Source organism: Oryctolagus cuniculus, chromosome 1 (assembly GCF_964237555.1).
Source record: "Oryctolagus cuniculus chromosome 1, mOryCun1.1, whole genome shotgun sequence".
Classification (NCBI taxonomy): domain Eukaryota; kingdom Metazoa; phylum Chordata; class Mammalia; order Lagomorpha; family Leporidae; genus Oryctolagus; species Oryctolagus cuniculus.
In genome coordinates this window covers 97,519,925-97,542,738 of record NC_091432.1, presented here as the reverse complement: position 1 = coordinate 97,542,738, position 22,814 = coordinate 97,519,925, and the positions used below count along the sequence as shown (strand labels likewise).

The following is a 22,814-nucleotide window of genomic DNA, read 5'->3' as shown; positions in this document are numbered from 1 at the left end:
TTTCTTTTTTCCTTTATCACTCAAGGCAGAATGGAACTCTGCAAATATTTTCTTTCTTTAAATGACAATCAGTCATCACTTGTCAGTAAAATGCAAGGGATAGCACAAATCTGTTCTCTATTTTGATGCATTTACATAATAGTTTCTAGGCAAACATTAAATTTTACCTACTTTTGGGAGGTGCAATTGCAAACTAACACTTGCAGTGAACTACTGAAATTATGATAAAATGCATGATGAGCAGTATGTTTCTATTACTAAGCTTTAGAAATGGAGATGAGTTCCATAAGTTAAAAAACGTGTATTAATTAAATTTATCCATAGGATGCAGTTAATAAAATCTATCATGACTATTTGTAGTTTTAAAATTGGTATGCTTTTTGATTTACTTATGTTTTGTTTTGTCTGATAACAATGCTCCAAGTTGACAATCACATTGTTTCATTGTCTGATTTATTTTTTAATTAATGTTCATAGATGAGTTTCACTGAGTTTTGAGTGATTTGTTCTTGATTTAACATTATGTAAATATCAGTGGTGTATTAGAATATTACAATCAAATCTTTGTTAAAAATAATAACTATCCTACTGAAATTCAAGTATATTAGAGTGAAAGTTGGCTTAAGGAGTAGCACATTTTGTTGTTTAATTTTCAAGCCATGAGAAAATTATATGTATAAGTTTAAAATGAAAATGTAATCAGTCAAATATTATATATAAGCATGAATAAAGATTTGCTATTTTTACATAAAAGCTTAGAAAATAATGAAATATGTTCTCCCTTCTAGGCTTTAAATATTCTAGTCTCCACAAATGGCATTAAATATAAAATATACTAATTATTGCTTAGTTTCATGTGAAAATGCCTCTATAGTTACTTTCAAAGTTCTTTTGCTTTTGCTTCTGAAGTCATAAAAATGAACCCTCATTTGTGATCAGATATTACCAAGTGTATATCTCTGGATTTAAGTAGACCAGGAGGGGAAGAGGGTTCAGTATGCAAAAACTAGGGATTAAGAGGTTATTAAAATGCCTAAATTCTGTATTAGTGTGCCAACATTTGAATCCTGTCTACTATTCCTAATTCCAGGTTTCTACTAATTCAGGCACTAGAAGGTAGCAGGTGATGGCTCAAATACATGGATCCTTCCTGGCCACTTGGGAAGCCTGGATTGAGATCCCAGCCCCTGGTTTCTGCCTGGCCCAGGGCCCGCCTGTTATGTGCATTTGGAGCATGAGCCAGTAGAAGGGAACTCTTTTTAGGTCTGTTTCAAATAATTAAAAAAAAATTCAAGCCCATAATGAAACAAACAGCTGAAACAAAGACCCTTTACTATCTTGATGGAAAGTGAAAAACAGCATATTCATATGTGAATATGTAATGCAATTATACCAGTTTGGGAAATTTTAAATGCAAAGCAGAGAAATCAACACAAACTAAATGCCATACAATGTTTTACAGAGGTGCTCAGAACTCAATAGTTCTTACCAATAGGTTGTTTTGAAATTCATTGTTACAAAATAGATTGTATAATAATACTACATCTAGTTTTAGTAAAATCTGCAATTCAGCTTGTGAGTTTCAAATGCAGCAAGTTAAATGTATTCTTTGAAAGTAAAACTTGCTTTCACTTTCATGTTCTTAGCTCTAAAGCATACATAAAACCAATCTTGCCAGATCTAGTAGCATTATAGCATTATCAATATTGAATATTTTAGATGAATTATGTAATAAACTTTCTTAAACTACGTTTTCACTGTTACCATTCCTTAGGGAAAGTTCTTGTAACATAAGGAAATCAACTTATTTTTGCAAATTAAAGTGATTATAAAATGCAAGAATTATTAGCATTTAACATAGCCACTAAAACTATATTTGCAAAAACTATAAAAGCAACAGCTCGTAATGTGACTATTGGAAAAACTGCCTAGATTTCATAGAGATAAACATTTCATGGTGAGTTTTACCCTCAACTTACTCTGAAGAATTCTTTTGTCGACCCTGAATCCAGCGTTCCATAGGCAATCTCTGTCTGTTTGGCCAAGTCTTCTGCACTTTCTATAGGGGAGACCATTCGCTCAACCGTCAGGAAAGCAGCCAGGTTAGCAGTGTAAGATGATATAATGATGAGTGTAAAAAACCACCACACACCTCCAACGATTCGACCTGAGAGGGATCTAAACATGAATAAGATAATGCACATTTTCCTTTCTATAGCCAACAGAAAAGGATAAGAAATACCATCAATTAAAAATAATTACGGTAAATATCATTTTATTTTCCAATAGGCTACTGACAAAATGATTTTAGTATATCTGTATAACATTGTTTTCATGCTACATTTAATATTTAAGTGCCTTTGAAAATTGGAAAAAAATTTCTATGTATTGTTTTATTAGCAGAATTGTAGAACTTAATGCAACTCCCTCAGATAGAGACGAAGAATACTTACTTAAATTTATTAATACCATCTTTCTGTATATTTTAGCTTCTCTAAAATTAGGAGTCAGCCTATGGTTGGTGAGATCAAATATAGACTTATGGTTTAATTTGCAGTGTTTTTTTTTTTTTTTTCTCTTAGTGGTATAGAAAACAGCAATATATCTGGACCATAGGTGGGGTCATATATTTGACCCATGAAAGCTGTAGAGGCAAACTTGGCAGAGACTGAAGATAGAACTCATTTTCAGCTTCAGTGAGAATCTTGCCAGGACGGATGAGACAGGCCAAGGTGAGACTGTACTGCATGAGGCTCTAGGGTTGATCTCCAAGTGAGCATAGTTGAGGAGTTTTTAATTTCTGAACTGCATAGAGGTTGAGCCACATCACAAACTATCTTTACATACTGGTGTAAACATTTTCTTTCTTCATTCTTTCTTGAGTTACCAGAGATGTGTGGGTGAAGTATGAAAAATGAGGAGGGAATGAAAAAAAATCCAGGAACTATTAATAGTTGATTTCATTCATTGGAACTATGAAACTATCTAAAATTCTTGTGGCAAATTTTCTGAAACATATATTTTTTCATTGTAAAGAATCATTTCATATTTTGGTGGCATTTTCAACTCTGAAAGGCTCCCCTAATATTTGTTGTCATTAAAGTGACACCTACTGCTTTAACTTAATGTTTATTTAATACTGGCTTTTAAAGTTCATTGTTTGACTTGCTTTGGTTTCTTCTCATTACATTAACTGAAAATTATCAATCCAATTCCCTGTGTTACTAGAATTTAAACACATCAGTAGTTTTCCTGGATCTTAAAAAACATCAAGTGTATTGTAGCCAAAGTGCCTCTTTTTTGAGAAATCAGACATTTCTAAAAAAGAACAAAAGCATATATTTATGATGCCAATATACAGTCAATAATTCAACACTTTGTTTCTCATTCTTTTAGCTACTTTCTCAATGGGAGAAATCACGCATTTTTCTTGAAATAGGAGTTTAGCTGCATTTGTGGTGAATATTGTAGCTTAGTAATGTCTTCCAGGTATTCAAAGGAGGGAAACCATGACTACACAAGTCCTGCAAAAGCCTCCATAAAACTAACATATTATTTACACTGTTGGCTCTTTTCCTACTGTTTAGGCAACAAATCAAGAATAGCAACCACATCTGTTTATGAAAAGCTGACGAAAAATGAATTCCTGCTCTACAATTTAGATTCTAGTTTGCATTTGTCAAACCACTGAATGAAATATTAGTACTAAATGACTTTTTGAGAGCTCTGATGAGTTACTTACTTTTATATTGAGAAAGTTAATCTTTATGCTATATCTAGCTGTTGTACTAAGCTGGAAGGAACTAACTATGAATATACTTGGGCTAATTTATAAGCTGAAATATTTCTCTGTGATTCTGCCTTTAGGAAAACATGTAGAAACACTGCACAGTATCTAGAAGTACTGGGAAATCGTGTTTTGAAACTAACCTGGGTGAAATGTCACATCCTTGCTGCATAAAAGCACCCAGGGAAAACCAGAGGCTGTTAAAGATGCCAAACTCATTGGGAGGCTGGTCGCTGGGTCCTTCCTTTCCATCCTCTGGCTCTTCTGTGTGCCACTCATAGGGGCTGAACCTACTAACTAGGAACAAGACCACGCTGACACCAATGTAGGCAAAGACTATGCACATCCAAATCTCATATGCCAGAGGATCCAAGAAGGAAAACACTCCCGGTTTTGATTTTTGAGGCTTTTTGATCATGATAGATATGCCCAAACTCATGAAGGGCTTAGAGAAGTCAATGACCTCCTCTCGTACCAAAGTGATTGTCAGAGGGGCAATTGCAATTTCTGCTTTCTGTAAGAGAAAAGACACAGGGAAACACGTAGGTTAATGCATTTCATAGAGCATCAGCCCGGAGTGATCCATTCACAGCTAACCAGTCATGCATTCATTCTATATTTTGGGGCAGTGTTAACAATGAGTAAAGCCAGTGAAAGATCAAACATGAATAGTGTTTTTTTTTTAAAGTATTGTTTAAATTGTACAAAATGTTTTTATTAGTGATAATAATTACATAAAAGGAAGAAAAAAAGAGAAAGTGGGTAAGCAAAATAATTTGGACTCAACTGTATTTGTCTTTCAGAATCTGAGACAGTGCAGAAAAGAAGACTTAGTTGTCTTTCCATATGGCTGAATTTCTAAATTTCTTGGCCAGGATTGCTACTATGTTGCAGTCGTTTCTGTTTCATTTGAAATGTTGCCACTGATTTATTATTTGACTATCTCTTAATATTATGAATTGCAAATTGGAAAGAGTTCTTTGTTATTCCTTTTCAGCTATGAGAAAACTGATCATAAAGTCTGTGTTTGTATGATAAAAGAAAACCCATTATTTGACCACAATTTCCAATTCAATGCACACACACAAAAAATCTAGATATTAGCATTTATTTCTTGCTGTTCACATACTTTGATCTTCTACTCTCAGTTTTTAAAAAGGAATTTGGAAAACAGTAGATTCAATTTCAGTTATTATGATTAGAAAACAACACTTCCATTTTCAGAGTTCTGTGATTTTGAGCAAATTTTTTGAAACTGTTTTTGTAGCTCTAAATGAGGATGCTCTCTTGATTACCTTATAGTTTTAATGTGGTTATGTATTGAAAACCTGAACATGAGAATAGTGAACACCTATAGAAGGATTCTCTTTCTGATACTGATAGAACCATTGTAATGGCCTCCTGTAGATGCTGAAACAGAGTCAGAGAGGAGTTTTACATATCACAGCAGCTCTGGGATTTGAGTCTGGGATTCATTCAATCATGTAACCTCTCAAACAAAATGAAATATATGGAGGTATAAAAACTATCTACAAATGAAAAGGGGGTTTGATTACGTATTTCAAAAGAAAATTATTTGGCATCAACATGGACTCAGAAGCATAGCTGGACATTTGTGTGCTTACAAAGTGGCTGTCACTCAGCCCCTGGTTTGGTACAATGACCTGCAGCTTGATGCAAGGGCAAGTGGTTTGTTAAGATAGGGGAGGTACCTTGTGATCATGCTCTCCACCCAGTTGCTTAGAATTGACTCTATATGCCTTTACATGGGAATAAACTTTGCTTGCATAATAAATGCCCACACAAATAACAGACAGAACCATCACTGATGCATTGTTATTTTCCCTAGTTATTATTTGTATAATTTTCCTTAAACAAGTGATAAAAGAACTAGCTATAAATTAGTTTAAAAACAGACACAGCAAAACAGGAAAAGTTATCTTATTTTGACCACTTATTCTTTCTATATGCCTTATTAGACTTTGCTCTGTGAATGTTATTTTTCTTTTTTCAATGCAATAAACAGAACATGATATTTTATTTTATTTTATTTTTGACAGGCAGAGTGGACAGTGAGAGAGAGAGAGATGGAGAAAAGGTCTTCCTTTTTGCCGTTGGTTCACCCTTCAATGGCCGCCGCGGCCAGCGTGCTGCGGCCGGCGCATTGCGCTGATCCGAAGCCAGGAGCCATGTGCTTATCTTGGTCTCCCATGCGGGTTCAGGGCCCAAGGACTTGGGCCATCTTCCACTGCACTCCTGGGCCATAGCAGAGAGCTGGCCTGGAAGAGGGGTAACTGGGACAGACTCTGGCGCCCCGACTGGGGCTAGAACCCGGTGTGCTGGCACCGCAAGGCGGAGGATTAGCCTAGTGAGCCGTGGCACCAGCCAAGAACATGATATTTTATAATTCCTTTTCTCAAAAGAATATGATAAGCACTTCTTCATTTCAACATACAAGTTTCAATGGTTGCAAATATTCTATCATGTGAAAATCTCAAAATTTACTCAATTTCTTATTTTTAAGGGATATTTCTATTTTTTCCAGTTTTACACAATTTGAAACAGTGATATTATGAACATTTTTGAAGATCAGTCTGCATACATATCTCAATTATTTAAGATAAATTTCTAGAAGTAGAATTATTGTTCTAATGACCATTTTAATGCTATTAATATATTTTGTCCAACTTTTCTTGAGGAAGATGATGCAAAATTCTACTGTCACCAGCACTATGTGAAAGTATGTGCAACTCTGAACCCTGTAGAACATCTGTTTATCTTTATTCTTATTTTTTGTTACTATTTTTTTGTATGGAAACTTAAATCCCATTGAATTAATTTGAATTTGTTTTTATAAACAGCTACTTTTACTTCTTTATATATTACCCATCATAATTTTCCCATATGGCCTATTACTTTTATTTCCTAATTTGTAAGTGCTTTTCAATATATTAACAATACCAACCTTTATTTCCCATAAATGAACAAGTCTTTTCCCTATTCATCAATTGTCTCATTTCCATAACTTAGTTCAGATGTTTTATTATAACATATATATATTTTAAATTTGGTTGTTGCCTTATAAGATTATGTTATTTTTTTTCAGCTTTCAGTTTCATGGTTTAGAAAAATCTTTCCAATATCAGTATTACATACTTATATTTCATTTTAGTACCTATAATCCCTGTGAAATTTATTTGGTATATTTCATGATTAAATGTTACAGAATTAATTTTCCATTTTTTTGGTGTTTCAACAGCAGTAAATAAATACTGCATCCTGTCATCAACTTGAAATGCTGCCTTTCACATATTACATTACTCTGTATAGTGTATCTTGTATGCAAGTTACCCCTCATGAGAGTCTTAAAGGAAAGACACATAAGAGGAGATGAAGTGTGCCGAGCTCAGAAAACTACAGTGGAAGGATACATTGGATGATGGTGGTGACAACACTGTTTGGTTAGGGACACTTTTGAAGTCTGAGATTTTCCCAAGAGACCACTAAACAGGATATATATATATATATATATATATTCTCTGTGCATGCCATTTTTCATTACTAGTGATTCCCAAAATTAAGTGCATAAAATATGTCTTTGAAGAACTGGATGCGATTTGGGTTCTTGAGCATCATTGGAGTGAGGCTCATGAATCTATGCAGAAGCGCTAGTGGGCCAACGGAATAACCGTGAGGAACATTCTGTCAGACTGAAATAGCACTCCCCCTTCACCCCAACACACAAACACATCACGGAAGGCAGGGTTCAGGAGAAGGCTCCAGAGCATCACACACAGGAAGTCAGGGTGAACCTGCTGCAGTGCGTAGTGTGACTGCAGAAAGACCTGAGAAGCTAAAAGCAGTCTTTGCTTCTCGGTCCCCTTGTGGTGGTGTGCTGGCTATCAGGACAGTGTTTCACAATCTACTCATAGCAATTATAGTGACAAAGCTTGCAAAGACTAAACAAAACAGATTCAAAATGAATCACTTTGCCTTATAATAGTCTTTGTCTGCTAGAAGAGAATGGATTGAGTTTACCTAGCATGTTGGGACCCCAATATTCATGTATGTGTTAGCAGTAAGAAAGAAAGTAGTAAGAATTGAGAGGCAGAAGAGAAAAGTATTAAATCTGTGGGAAGAATAAGAGATGTGGAGGAAGATCCCTTTGGGAACAAAAGCGGTCAGCTCAATTGGTGACACAAAGATTTTAAATACTCACACACTGGCTGATGAGTGAGCATGATAATGATGTCTTGCTCTCCTTGAGAACTTGACTGTGAGACTTTTAGTTATTGTTACATGTATATTACTGATACAATATTTTGTTGTCGCTAATGATGCTTCTTTTTCTTTTTTAAATTTCTCTCCACATCTATTAGATCCTTAGTTGATGTTTCTCTTTTCATATCATCTGTTTTCTTTATTTGAACAATTCTTCCCAAATAAAACATGAACAGAATACTTGAAAAGGGATAGGCCTGGGCTGACTGGTGGGTAAGAACGTTATAGGGGAAATATATAAAAAATGTCCCAGAAAGTAACTCAGGTTAGTTATGCTGCCGATAACTAACTGCTAATCCAATTATGTTTTCTTGAGATGAAACACTCAATAGTGTTTTCTAAAGGAAATTAATTACTGTACAGGTTGGAAATTCCTAATTTGGAAAGCTCCAAAATCTGAAATTCTTTGAACACGGACATGAAACCACAAGTTACAAAATCCATATCTGATCTCATGTGGCAGGTTGTAGTCAAAACCCACTAATGTCCACAAATTTTTTTATGGAAAAGTATTAAAAATATTTATTAAATTTCCTCTGGTTGCATGCATATGGTATGCAAGAAACATAAATGAGCATCATGTTTAGCTTTGAGTGTCATCCCCAAGCTATATTTTCATGTATATGCAAATCTTAAAATATGAAAAAAAAGGCAAAATCTGAAAAACTTCTGGTTCCAAGCATTTTGGATAAGGGATGACTGATCCATAGTTCTAATAACTTTGATAACATTATATCTAAAATGTTCTTACTGTATCAAATGTTAAAAATAATAACCATAGAAGAAATGCTTTAGGAACTCTTTTTCTTTGCAACAAAAAGTCTATATGAAACTATCAATGAATCCTGTGGTAAACTATGTTTTGCTTTTTTTAAAAAATGCATTTTCCCCTTCATCTGGGGTCACCTAAGCAGTCAGCAGTTCTTTCCTATGGATATAAAACTAACTGATTGCTTTATAATGTCAAACAATTTCCTCTTTCTGCTGAGGTTTTAGCTACTATACTGTACTGTGCGGAAAATGTTCATTGCTTCACGGTCTGAAAAGCAGGATGCAGAATCATGAAATTATTGAATTGCAGCTCAGGCTGGGAAAGTGAGTCCCTCTGTGGATTTGCATTATGTTCAGAATCTATCTAGACTTCTTCTGGACGAAGATGGCTCTCTGTGTAATTCTTCATTTCAAAGGAGTCTTGTGAGAATTAATCAGACTGAATATGCTTTGAAGGTGAAATCTGTGAAATATGAATTGACTTTTAGGAAATCTGAGAATGCATTTCATGTGTATGTTACTTTTACTGGTTACAAGATGAATAGAGCTTACCGTCAATTGCAGTTTTGGTTTCTAGACTTTTGAAATATCATACCAACAACAGCATTTGATAACAGTGTTTGATTTTAACACTTCACAGTGATAGCTGAAGAGACTGACCTTGGCCTTGTTCATTCAGGCAAGAACATCTATGCTGTACTTGCCCTTGGCTATGAATGTGTACCCTCACTATCTGCTGTACTCAAGGGAAGGGCATGGTGTGCTTCATTGCGATCTGCTCCAGGATAAATTCTAGCTTTTGCTTTGCTGTGTGTAAGCTACTTTAAAAATGATGGAATTACATAAGGTTTAAATTTATTGAGCTCAGTAGAATTACAAGAATCTTCTAATAGAAGCCACAGTAGTGAGTGTTTCATTAATTACTCAAAAAATGCTTAAGAGAAATTATAAACAATAGGGATATAAAGAACTTGACAAAATAATGAGAAACTTTATACTATTACATGAAATCTCTTCCTGCAATTAATATCACCATCAACCTTAAGGGTACAGTCACCATGTATCCTGAAGTCATTTTTTTTAAAAGGACAGCATATTCTGAATTTTTACCTCTTTTCTAATTTTGAAGTTACCAAGTGTCAGTTTATTTCATTGTTTGTGAATTGCATTATTAATGGAATAGAGAAACACTTGAAAATGCCTCTTTGAAAGAAGCTGCAAATTAAAATATAACAGTAATAGACACTTAAATGTTGGTGTGTGTCCATGTGAAAAGAAATTACAGGTTTATGTAAGTAAATTCTTCAATAAATGGATTTGCTTACCCCATAAACAAGTTCTCCTACCATCCCATTCCAGATTTTTGTGTCTGCATCCCTTGCTCCATATTTTCCATCAGGGACAATGGCAATTTTATACTTGATACCAATATGTTTTGCAATTTCAGATGCCAAATCTACACAGTATCCTTCATACTTGTCATTTCCTTCAAACATTTCATGATTTTTCTTGTACATAACATATGGGGATTCCTATAATGAGAGAAGTAGAACTGTAAAGGAGAAATTACAGAACATTCACAAGCCTTTATGTAACGCTCCAATTTCAAAATTTAACAAAAAGTTTATTTAGTATTGGCACACATATTGATTTTGTGTGGCTAGACATCAATAAAAAACAGGTAAATATGTAAGGATACTTATAAGTATATTAAATTGCTTTACATTGTATAATGAAAGTAAAATCTTACAAAATAATTTTCTATAGAATATTATTACATACCTAGCATTGTGATTGTGATAGGGAAAATGTTCCTTACTAATATTCTGAAGAAGCTTGTTACCTTCTTTGACAATGAAATTAATATTCCCAAAACATCTTATGAAATTAAAGACTATTTAGTAGTCATGTTCATGTAACGAAAGATTCACGGAAGTTCAAATATGTCAGTATTCTGCTTCTTGTTTAGCCACACTTAACAGTACCTTCTTTCAGGAAAAGGGCTCTATGATTTGTATTGGATTGCTAGTGTTTTGCAAAATGCTCTCTCAGACTAAGCATCTGCTACATAATTAGTCAAGAAGAAATGAATTTAACATTTTTTAAAGTTAGTTACTTGCCTTAAATGTGCTTTCTTAATGTCTAGTATAGGTTTTGTGAATTATGAATTTTAACTATATTATAAAATATGTCCCTAATGGACACTAATAATCTTCCTCCAGTTGTGATGAGTTTACGCTTTAAGTGATAGTCCCATTTAGTTTTCTAAACAAATGAGACAGAAAACAGAATAAAGAATTATTACGAAAATCCATATACAATGAAAGAGCTTGCCATTGGCTAGAATTTCTTTGATGGTTTTCAGTTAAAACACACACAACTTACAGGTGTGAGCTAAACAGACATGTTAGCAATAAAGCACTTGATTTTGTAAGTGATGCATGACACCACCAACCAATGGATAGGCCTGATGAACATGTGATATGAAGAGATCTGCTGATCACATCTCAGTTTTTCCAATCATTTAGAGACAAAGAATGGCCTCCTTTGGCCACTGTATTACTAGGATGATGTATTTACATTTTAAAAAACTGTATGTTTTACAAAACATTCCTGTAGAGCCGGCGCTGTGGCTCAATAGGCTAATCCTCCGCCTTGCGGCGCCGGCACACCGGGTTCTAGTCCCGGTCAGGGCGCCGGATTCTGTCCCGGTTGCCCCTCTTCCAGGCCAGCTCTCTGCTATGGCCAGGGAGTGCAGTGGAGGATGGCCCAGGTGCCTGGGCCCTGCACCCCATGGGAGACCAGGAAAAGCACCTGGATCCTGGCTCCTGCCATCGGATCAGCGCGCTGCGCCGGCTGCAGCGGCGGCCATTGAAGGGTGAACCAACGGCAAAAAGGAAGACCTTTCTCTCTGTCTCTCTCTCACACTGTCCACTCTGCCTGTCAAAAAAAAAAAAAAAAAAAAAAAAAAAAGAAGAAGAAGAAGACAAAACATTCCTGTAGTAAGCTCTTTGAAGAATCTTTTTTTCCCCAGAAAATTCATAATTGGAAAAGCTGAATTTGCTCTTGGAACTCTGGATTAGGTCTTTTACTTTGTACAACATGGAGGTCTACATTAATTCTGATTTTGCTTGTAAGTACTTGTAAATGTAAAAAGTCATTTAAAAATTAATAAAAATGTAAATTATGTGATATTTTATTTTCCATTATAGATGACCTCAATAATTCTAGAGTGGGAAACTGGCCAGGAATGAGCCGTGCACTCTTCTTCAATCCTGCAGGGCCAAGTGACTTAGCAGTCTGATTTCTTTGAATTTGATGAATATTCTAACAGTGGAATTGGGAAAGAGAGTTTCTTCATCTACAAAATTAAAATAATTAGTTATCTCTGCTGTAAAGACAGAAGAATTGTTAGCTTATGGAAAATGGTTTGTAAATATAAAGAGTTTTGGAAATTATGTGATCATGAAGATTGGCAAGTTGATGGAAAGTACTGTTAATTTCTAAAATCTACTACAACATGTACATCATTGTGAAGTAATTCATTTTCTACTTTTATAATAGGATAATTACAATTTGGAAGATCATGTGAAAAAAAGCAAGTGCCACATTATCTGTGAAATGCCTAACATTCAAATTGAAATGTCTCTACAGCTCTCATCTGAAAAGATAACAAGCTTAGGAGTTATTCAAAAGGAGTCTAGCTAAGACTCCCATTTATTAATAAGGTTGAAAGTAAGTTCTAAAGTATCTGGAATATTAGAACACTTAAGTGTCTTAGCCCTTAAATATAGACATTACTTAATTATTTTGTATGTAGAAGTTTCTCTAGGTAGAAAATAATCTAGTTTGCTAAATTTCATCTACTTTATTTAGTGAACAATTTGTTTAACTAAGAGTCATCAGTTTATTTTTTTAAAAAATTGCTAAAGAGCTACTGCGTACCAAGAAGTTTTCTGAGAGAGATACACAAAAATAAGTAAGGTATACCCCTAGTCTTCTTAGGGTCAATATCACCATATATTCTTTGTAATAAGTGTGAAGGAGTATGAGTGGTGGAGAATAATAACACAATCTAAGATGAAAGACAATAATAGCTCTGACTTAATTACTGCCTACACTTTGAGGTACAAGGCTCAGTTCTTTAAGTGTGAACTTTTATTTACTTTTCACATTAACATTGTGAGGTGGACATTTCCCAATCTGCAGATGGAAAAATTAAGACACAGAGAAGTTAAGCAAATTGTTCCATTTTACAGAGATAACAAGTGACAGACGTGTGAGCTGAGCCTACATATGAAAATATCTGGACATTTTTGAAGATGTTGCCCATCAAAACAGGTGAAACTTATTGAGATTTTAGACAAGTTAACAATAGAGGGAACAAGATTCAATAAATGCATTTCTGAATTTTTAGTGAATTGATTTCTTTTTTTTTGAATTAAGCAATGTTGGAAGCAACTTTCCATTTATCTTCATCATATGCACATAGAAAGCACTCAATAACTATAAAGAGGCTCTGGTTTTTAGTGTTACATGAGAATATCAATGTAAGTGGTCATACTAGAATTTCTGATTTGGTCTTCAAAAGGGAAGTAAATATAAGTAAATACTAGGTCATCCTCTTCTGAAGCAGAATTATGTAAATATGAGTAAAATATTTATGTATTTATTGTTTTTTCTATTTTCCTCTTGGACAACAGAGACCCATCAGTTCTTTGTTTCCTTCCAAGCAAACCAATCAAGATCAGGAAGACCTTTAGCTTACTGAAGTTGGTGATTAGATATTAAGCTTGGATTTTCACACTAGCAGATAAGTAATTGTTGAGATTTCAGGATAAGTGATGCATGGTGCATGGAAAAATATGGTGACTGCACTCTGGGAGGCAGGAGGAGCAAAGGCAGAGCAAGGCTAGGCTCTTCCTGACCAAAGGATTTCATGGCAGCTCAGCTCTAGCTGCCTAGTTCCTTTGAGTGTCTCTCATTTTGCTTTTCTTTCACATCAAATCTAAAAGAGTAGCACATCCTCATCAGTCTTCTAACTGCCTCATCTGCCCCGATCTGATAAGCTGCCTGAGGGCATCCTGGGGATATTTAACATGAAGTTTGGTGTCTACTATAGGTAAAGAAAATACCAAATCTTTTCAAGGTATTAAAAGTGGATTCTAGGATTCTAGGGATTTGTGGGGTATCTTTTACAGTAGATTAGAGAGTCCCAAGTGTTTAACTGTTTTTTTTTTTTTTTTGACAGGCAGAGTGGACAGTGAGAGAGAGAGAGACGGAGAAAAGGTCTTCCTTTTTGCTGTTGGTTCACCCTCCAATGGCCGCCGCGGCCAGCGCGCTGCGGCCAGCGCATCGCGCTGATCTGAAGGCAGGAGCCAGGTGCTTCTCCTGGTCTCCCCTGGGGTGCAGGGCCCAAGCACTTGGGCCATCCTCCACTGCACTCCCGGGCCATAGCAGTGAGCTGGCCTGGAAGAGGGGCAACCGGGACAGAATCCGGTGCCCTGACCGGGACTAGAACCTGGTGTTCTGGCCGCAAGGCGGAGGATTAGCCTGTTGAGCCGCGGCGCCGGCCCATGTGTTTGTTAACAAAAATGGAAGGATCAGAGAAGCAGTACAGTGAGAACTCCTTACTTCTGCCTCAAGAGTATAACTTCCATCTTTAGTATCAACTACTGTGCTCCATGGAACAATGATTCCTTAAAAGTTATTTTAAAGGCATTACTTCTCAGAGACTATGAGTTCAGCAAGACAACTTCCACAATGGATGGTGTTCTACATATACTCTACTATTTCAGGAAAGAAATAACTCAGAGGCTGCTACATTAGGTTTTGCTTATGAAAATGTTTGTGTAAATGAATTAAGATGATTTTTAATTAATAAAGTATGCTTTTCCACTGAGAATTTTTTGTATTATGTGTGTTTATCAAAAGTGAAACCATTGAAACAAGATATTTACTAGAAAGACTTCAAGATTTCCAAAACATCAAGAATATAATAATTGCCATTACTATTACAAACAGTTAAAATGAAATTAATAACATCAAACTTATTTTCTATGTGGATAGTTGTTTTTCTCCAAAGAGTCCTGAAGATAGTTTATATCATGGGTAAAATTCTTAAAGGTAGAAATTAAGATGTTATTATTCAATGATTAAAAAATGAGTAAATTTAGCAGATACAGAATTTTGAGTTTGACTTAAACAATTTTACTTAAAAGCTAATTGAGCTATAAGTCCCTTGGTGGGAGAGATTTTATATTGTGGAAGAGATTTACTACAAGGAAGAAAATAAGTACATTTTTATTTTTTTAATATGCACACATATACATATATTTGGATGTACATGTATTGTATGTTATATATGCACCTTTATATATAGAATGCATGTACAAAATTTTATAGATATAAAATTTCAAAAATCTCACTAGAAACTAAAATGCGTGGGGCTGCATGTGATGCCAGTATCCCACTAGGTGCCAGTTTGAGTCCAAGCTGCAATCCAGCTCCCTACTGTTACACCTGGGAAAGAAGTGGAAGACAGCCCAAGTGCTTGAGCCCCTGTATCCATGTGGGAGACCTGGATGAAGTTCCTGGCTCCTTGTTTCAGCCTGGCCCAGCCCTGGCTGTTGTGGCCATGTGGTTGTGAACCAGTAGATGAAAGATATTCTATCTCTCTCTCTCTCTCTCTTTCTCTCCTTGTCTGTCTCTCCTTCTCTCTATCTGTAACTCTAACTTTCAAATACATAAATGAATCTTTAAAAAATTATGAAAAGTAACTTCTTGAAAGGTCATGTGAAATAAAATTGCTTTTAGATTTCTAATGTAATTCCAATGCTTTAGAGAACAAATTGGCTTTTTCAAAAATTTTCCTAAAGGATTGTTATAAGATGGTAAGAAATACTTTCTTAGATGAGTAATGTGTTATTAGCATCATTTAAACTCAGTTGTAAAGCTTTGAGGAAAAAAAGGCTTGTCTGAAATTCATTGCCTCTCTCCTTGAGAGAATGCAATGACCAAAGAACATAGTGAGATTACAAAAGAAACTGCTTCCTTCTTCCCTCTGGAATATCTACTGTCTGCTATTTCACCCTTTATTGCTACACTTACCCAAATATCATGGCAGATTTGACTTTCTTAGGCTGTTTACAGGAATCATTCCTCTGAATGCAAAAAGTACATTCAGTATGGTCATGAATATTACAAATTTTAGAAAAATTTTAGTTAATAAGGCTTAAAAAGATATTTCTAATTTTATTTCTATCTAAATTTAGTTACATTCAGAATGACTACATTCAGGTAGAATAAATTCATCATTAAAGTTAAGGTCACATTATAAATATACCACACTATTTTAAGAAAAAACTCAACAGCATAAAAAGCTAATGCCACATGGTATTAAGAGTGATAGCTAATATAATCATTAATTAGTTTTCTTATCTGCTTTCTCTCACTTGAACATTAACTTCCACTGAATGCTGGCTTTTTGTCTGTTTTCTTCCCTGACACCCCCAGGGCCAGTAACTGTCCCTAGCACATAGCAGACGCTCAATAAATATTTATGAGTGAATAACTGAATTTCTCAATCAATTTTATTTAAGAATAGTATATATCATTACAGTGTATCAACATGTCAGTAACAGCATACACAAAGGAACAACAAATTGAACAATAACACCATATCATTTTCTATCAAAATGAATGATTTCCAGTGCTCACTCTCAGCTTTTTTTTTTTGAATATAGATATCTGCATTGCACATATTACAATGTTTATCCATCTCCATCTGTATTGGGAGTTTTCAATTGAATTTGAGGAATTATTACATGCAGGTGCCAATATGTCATTCATCTACAAAGAATCTTATTTCTTTCAAAAATGAATGAAGTGGTAGAAATGTCATACGTCCTGCGCTACCATTTTCAATAAAAGCAAATACGAAGAACACTTTCAAGCAAAAGACTTTGGTATGTCTTTTTGAATTGATGATTAATTATCCAGTTGCAAATACTAGAGGTATTATGTATTTACACTTTTATACAAAAAGACAGATACTAGTATTACACTATTTTGATAGCAAAAATACTAATGGCATGACTTTCAAACAACAGATAACTTTACAGAATATTCTTCAAATATATAAAGGAGACAGTTGGATTTTTCAGGCATTCTTAGTTATTTTTTGATAGCATGCTTCCTGAAAATTAGCCATGCTTGCAGAATTTAATATTTCAATTTTATGAATTATATGTCCAGCCTCTTCAATAAGAGGGATGGAGAAGAGATTTTTTACACTGTATCTATAAAGTACATTAACATACTTTATTTCACAAACAGGCAAACTTAAAAAAAAATAAGAAAACAATTGAATATGTATCCAGAAAACAAGCACACAAATTCAGATATTTGCCTTTAGAAAACCTATCCTTGGAAATCGGAGTGATAGAATTCCATCCTTCACGTACAACGAGCTCATTTCAAGATAGGGGAATTGATATCTCAGAATTGCTAAGTGATTTTTTTTTTCAAAATCTCTTTTCTTGAGAAAGATGAGAATTAATTCTTCTTTTGTTCTAGTTTCTCAGAAAAGTCACAGAATTTTTAAAAAATTGTTTTTGGTAGTCCAGAGTTGATCATCCAAGAAGAATCCCACAGAAAAATAAGCTTAAATTTACTACACTGGAGAACAATACTGGAGCCTTAGTTAGGAATGGTCGAACAGCGTGGAACTCTTTCCTTTCTTGATCAATTTCTTAAAATAGGATTCTTCATCAGAGGCTGAAAAGAGGAGGACTGTACTGAAGTATGACTTTCCATGACTGTGTCTTTTTTTTTTTTTAGGAAAAGAAATATATATATATTGCTTTTCAAGTCCCATGCAAATATTACACAATTAAGTAAGAAAGTTTACACAAAACTGTTGTTGGTTGCTTTGCATTCTAAAATCATAAACTTCCCATCAAGGCTTGACAGATTACATGAGGCTGCTAACTGGTGATGCAACACAGACATAGCTAATGGCAACATACGAAAGTTGTTCCTTGGTATTTTCATTTTTTTTGACCTCAATGTCATTTTTGGGAACAATTCAATATTATTAAAAGCCTAAAACTAAAGTTATATAAGCTAAAAGCTAAAATTACATAAAATGGTACCATGTTATTTAGAGTAATGGTTTCCATAAATAATTAAAGATATGTTTTGCTTGGAGAGACAGTGAGCTGAGCATATATAACTTTAAGTTAGATAGAAAAGGTCACCGATTGTTGATCTCTTTTGACTAGCATTGACTCTAAAGGGCATGTTTGGCTTCAAAAGAGAAAGATGCATAAGGTTTTCTATTATTTAAAAGGTAATTTCAAGAAAAGCTCTGAAAAAAGTCTTAAAATTTAATTATTTTTCATTTTATGATGTAACTGAGTGAAGCATTCATATTTTTCTTAATTTCTAGAATTCTAATAAATTATATTCTGTATTCCTCATGGGTCAGTGAGAAAAATAATCGGTGTGAAAAGTCCTTTTCACATAAAAAATAAATATGAAATGAATTTATAAAGTATTCAGTTATATAAACCATGCTCATTAAAATCTTCACATTCACATCTCCACTGTTGTAAACAGACAATGCGAATCATTATTCAATGACTAAACTACTCAAAAATTATAAATACTATCAAATACTATTACATTGATGTTTTAAAAAACAACATGTTAACAACAATAATATGGTGTTTACTACTGGACATTTTTATGTGATTGCTTGTTGATCTTTTTCATGTTCACTGTTTTTTGTCTTTTGGGGTCTCAGCATTCATACATTTCCAACTAGAGTTTGACAGTCTCTCTTTTTTTTTTTTTTTTAACATCTGAGCATTTTTCCCAAGAACAATGCAAAAAAAAAAAGATAATTCAAATAAAAGTACTGAAGTACTCAAGCTCAGGATAGCCCTATTCAAAGCCTCAGTAGACTGGATCAGAGCACCCATGACACCATGCTAAGATTCAGCTTTTACCCTGCCTGTTCATGTGAGCTGGGGAGCTAAAATTGCCTGTGGACAAAGTGGAATACCATAAAACATATACCAAAACTTACCATAATTGTGGTTACAACCACTGTTCTGTTCTCAATAGCTGCTGTGTCATTCCCAAGAGTGGGTACATCTTGAATCAAGACTAATTTATCCATATCATTCCAGTAACCAACCTGCCAAATAGAGAAAATACTTGAAAACGTATTTTAAAAGTTTACTCTAGTTCTTTTTGGGATGAAAGGAGTACAAATGAATAAGTAATGAAGACAAGTTTTAAATGAAAATAAAAAAAGTGGAACTTTCATTATTTGATGATGAGCTAATTTTCCAGATACTCAAAGTGATGCCCTATCACACACTTGGCAATTTGTAATTTACAGTCATGGAGTATCCAAGACATTGGAAATTATGTTGCTGCTCCCTGTAGTGAGGTGGATTGGCATTCTATAATATTAGCTATATGAGTTTATCAATGTAGTTATAAGGTATATGGTAAAGGGGATTTATAAAAGGAAATACACAGTACGTTTTCAAGGAAAAGAACTTAGATATTTTTAAAGCAATATAGAAATGGTTTGTTCTAACCTATTTACAAGATAACAAGCTTACCATTTCTAAAATGCTAACTACATTAGTGATTAATATTAATAAATAATATTTTCATGTTCAAAATTATATTTACATTTTTAAATTTTAAAATCATTGTTATTCTTTCATGTAGAGGTGAAACATTTTTCCATACAATAAGGGAAATAATTAAACATTTTAAAAAGTAGGAAACCACAATGGAATTTTAATAAAAATTTAGGATTCTTTGATCCAGGCAGACCATTAAGCTAAAACAATGGCTACCAAATACTGAATGCTTGCTGTGAGCAGGCATTACACTCTGTGCTCTTTTAAAATAAGCAACCTAAAGTTAAAACATAGAGTGAATTTAGAGGTTAGTGCTGTAATTATCCATATTTTAGAGATGAGAACCAATTTTGGAAAGTTAATAAATTATAAAAGGTTATATTTTAATGGGACCAAAATTTAAAACTCTAGTCAATGTGACCTCAAATCCACATAATATGCTACACAGCCTCTCCAAAGGGATGTTCACTTAATTTTGCTAAACCTCTTGAATTTCTTGATGCACTTGTTTAATTGATGACTCCAATAACATGCCTGTATTTGTGCAATGATCTGTTTTCACTACTTGTTCCTACACGTTTTCAAAGTCTGTCTTTCCTCCCCTAAGTTTTAACTTTCATTTTATTATTTATGGGCACATTAAAATAAAATAAACCTTAATATTTTAGAGATGGGCACTGTGTTATGCACAAGTATTGCATATGTGATTCAATAACAGAATAGATACAGAGAAGAGATCTTCATTAATGTAGCTGCTATACTTCTTGGTTTGATCCAAAATTATAGTACATATAAATGTAACAATTATTTTCAATTGTGCATGTGAATCCATTTGTAATTGGTATCTATATGATATTTAACATGAAAAAATAATTTAGAAATTTAGTGTATCAGGGCTGATGCTGCTGGCATTCTATATATGAGTGCCGGTTCAAGTAATGATTGCTCCATTTCCAATCCAGCTACCTGCTAATGTGCCTGGGAAACCAGCAGGGAAACCAAGTGCTTGGGCCCCTGCACCCACAAGGAAGACCTGGATCAAGATTCTTGCTCCTGGCTTTGGCTTGGCCCAGCTCCAGTCATTGAGGCCATTTGGGGAATGAACCAGTGGATGGAATCTCTCTCTCTTTCTCTCTCTCTAACTCTGCCTTTCAAATAAAATAAATCTTAAAAAAAAAAAAAAAAGAAACCCAAGTATACCTGAGGGATCCACTCTCTTTCCAATTACTATGTACTCAAAAAATATCCGTTGCTTCCTGTAATCCTCTCCTTTCCACACGACAGCTAAATGACAGGAAAATGGGTTTTACAGTTTCGCATTCCATCAATGCACAGCCACCCTGCAGATCTCAACAGCCCATTTTCCGGAAAGACACTTTTTCTTTATGAATGAATCCCATGACAGAAAAAATAAAATCACACATCTGGGATACATTTTGGAGAGTCCTCAGATACTGCCTTGAAATTCTGCATTTAAGCTGTGGGTTGACAGTGATCCCCCGAACACACATCCCCCAAAGATTAATGATTCAGAAGTATCAACAAATGAAAATAATAGTATTGGCTATCTATATGCAATTCTGACAAAAAAATAAAGCTGTACTTTGTGATGATGGGCTCTATTAATGGTAGATTTCACACGGGCCATGATTTTTCTGGGAACTAAGATCATAGAAGGGATCACTTCCTACAGAAAGGAATTCTACAGTTGGACCTAGAACCTCATGTGAGATGAAGTTTGTCTCTTGTTCTTTACAACTTAAAATTTCCAAGAACATTTTCCATGCATGGCCTCTTTAATCAAATAAAGAAACAGTCATTTACCCTAGAGATACAAAGTGGATGAAAAGTGATTTTGTAATGTGACAGCAACTTCTGGAAGTATTTAAGTCATTAAACTGGGGCTGGCATTATGCTGTAGTGTTTTAAGCTACTGCTTACAACTGTAGGATACATATGAGTGCAAGTTCAAGTCCAGGGTACTCTACTTCTGATCCAGCTTCTTGCTAATGCAACTGAGAAGACAACAGAAAATGGCCCAAGTAGTTGCCTCTGCTACCCAAGTAGGAGACCAGGATGGAGTTCCTTTCTTCTGGCTTTGGTCTGGCCCAGTGATGGCTGTTGGTAGTCTTTTGGAGAATGAATCAATGGATGGATGATCTCTCTCTCTCTCTCTGTTTCTACCTTTCAATTAAATAAATAAATCCTTAAAAAAAACCCCTAAACTGACAAAGGATGTCAGAAAAATAATGATTCTCTTTGGACTCCATAAGAATTATGTGCAAACATAACCCTAATAAAAGATGTTGGCAACATCTCTTGATCTGCAACATAGGGATTGGGTACGGAATGATGAGCTATGAGGAGCTCCTATTCTGCTCAAAGTTGTTATTTTGGAGAGTCATTTTGACTAGGCCTGTTCTGGAAAATGTGGTTTAATTCTCACACCAGCCCTAAACAGAACTCTAAGCAGTGGGGCTGATGATGTTCAGAGCAGCAAGGGAGTGTGCTCTGGAGCGCCAGGGATTTCGATTTTGACTCTGGCTCCACCTTTTTTAACTGAACATGGATGAGCATCCCTGAGCCTTTGTTTTCTGTTCTATAAAGTGAGAAAAAAAATTCAACTTATTTTCTATTTGTCCCGAGGATATAAATAAAAAAGCACATCTGTTTTCCATGACAGTGTCTGGCAGATAACTTGCTCTCAATAATATTTTTACAGCAAAGAAAACTTGAAACTATGCAAGTCTCATTCTGGACCACTTCCTCTGGAGCCAAGGGGCGTAGAGGAGGGGTCGCAGGGATGGTTGAGAAGATTCCAGGACTTCAGAAAGGGCTTTGTGGCTTATGCCTAATGAGACTCTCAGTCAGTCCTCCTATTCCAGAAGTGAGACAAACTGATGGGTTGAATCTTTGATCTATTTTCAAAGATAACTCCCTTGCCAGCATGTGTTCAATTTACAAGAATGATTGCTCACTTCTCAGACATATTGCCTGGTCTCACCAGCACAGTGTTTCTCATGGCAGCTCGTTTTTAGGTTTAATATTCCTGACAGAGTGCCCAAGTTGATCGTTGCCACAGGAAAACGAAGACAGATGATTCTACATCATTTTACACTTCATATTTCTTTAAAGAGTCTTGGATGAATGTCAGCTGGTGAGAAGAAATTCTCTTCATCACTCTCCCAACTTACTCTTAAACTTTCTCCTTGAAAACCTTATTCTTGTTACCATCAAGCCTCAAAAGGCCATGAAAAGATTCAGTGCTGTAAATAGGCCACTTTATTTTACTGCTGAGTTCCATAAGC

At 34.8% G+C, this 22,814-nt stretch overlaps 1 protein-coding gene across 10 annotated transcripts in view; it reads right to left on the bottom strand.

Annotated features, from left to right (window-relative positions):
* Nucleotides 1-22,814, bottom strand: part of GRIA4 (glutamate ionotropic receptor AMPA type subunit 4) — a 387,746-nt gene that overhangs the window by 47,767 nt on the left and 317,165 nt on the right. For 9 of the 10 annotated variants that reach the window (XM_070077585.1, XM_017343621.3, XM_051819991.2 and 6 more), the window contains 4 exons: nucleotides 18,933-19,043; nucleotides 10,165-10,371; nucleotides 3,931-4,301; nucleotides 1,980-2,178 (listed from right to left, as the gene is read on the bottom strand). In XM_070077585.1, the coding sequence (XP_069933686.1) occupies nucleotides 1,980-2,178; nucleotides 3,931-4,301; nucleotides 10,165-10,371; nucleotides 18,933-19,043 (888 nt within the window). Of the gene's footprint in view, nucleotides 1-1,979; nucleotides 2,179-3,930; nucleotides 4,302-10,164; nucleotides 10,372-16,413; nucleotides 17,618-18,932; nucleotides 19,044-22,814 lie in introns of those variants that run through there. The other variant, XM_008262031.4, reaches the window with a different exon arrangement.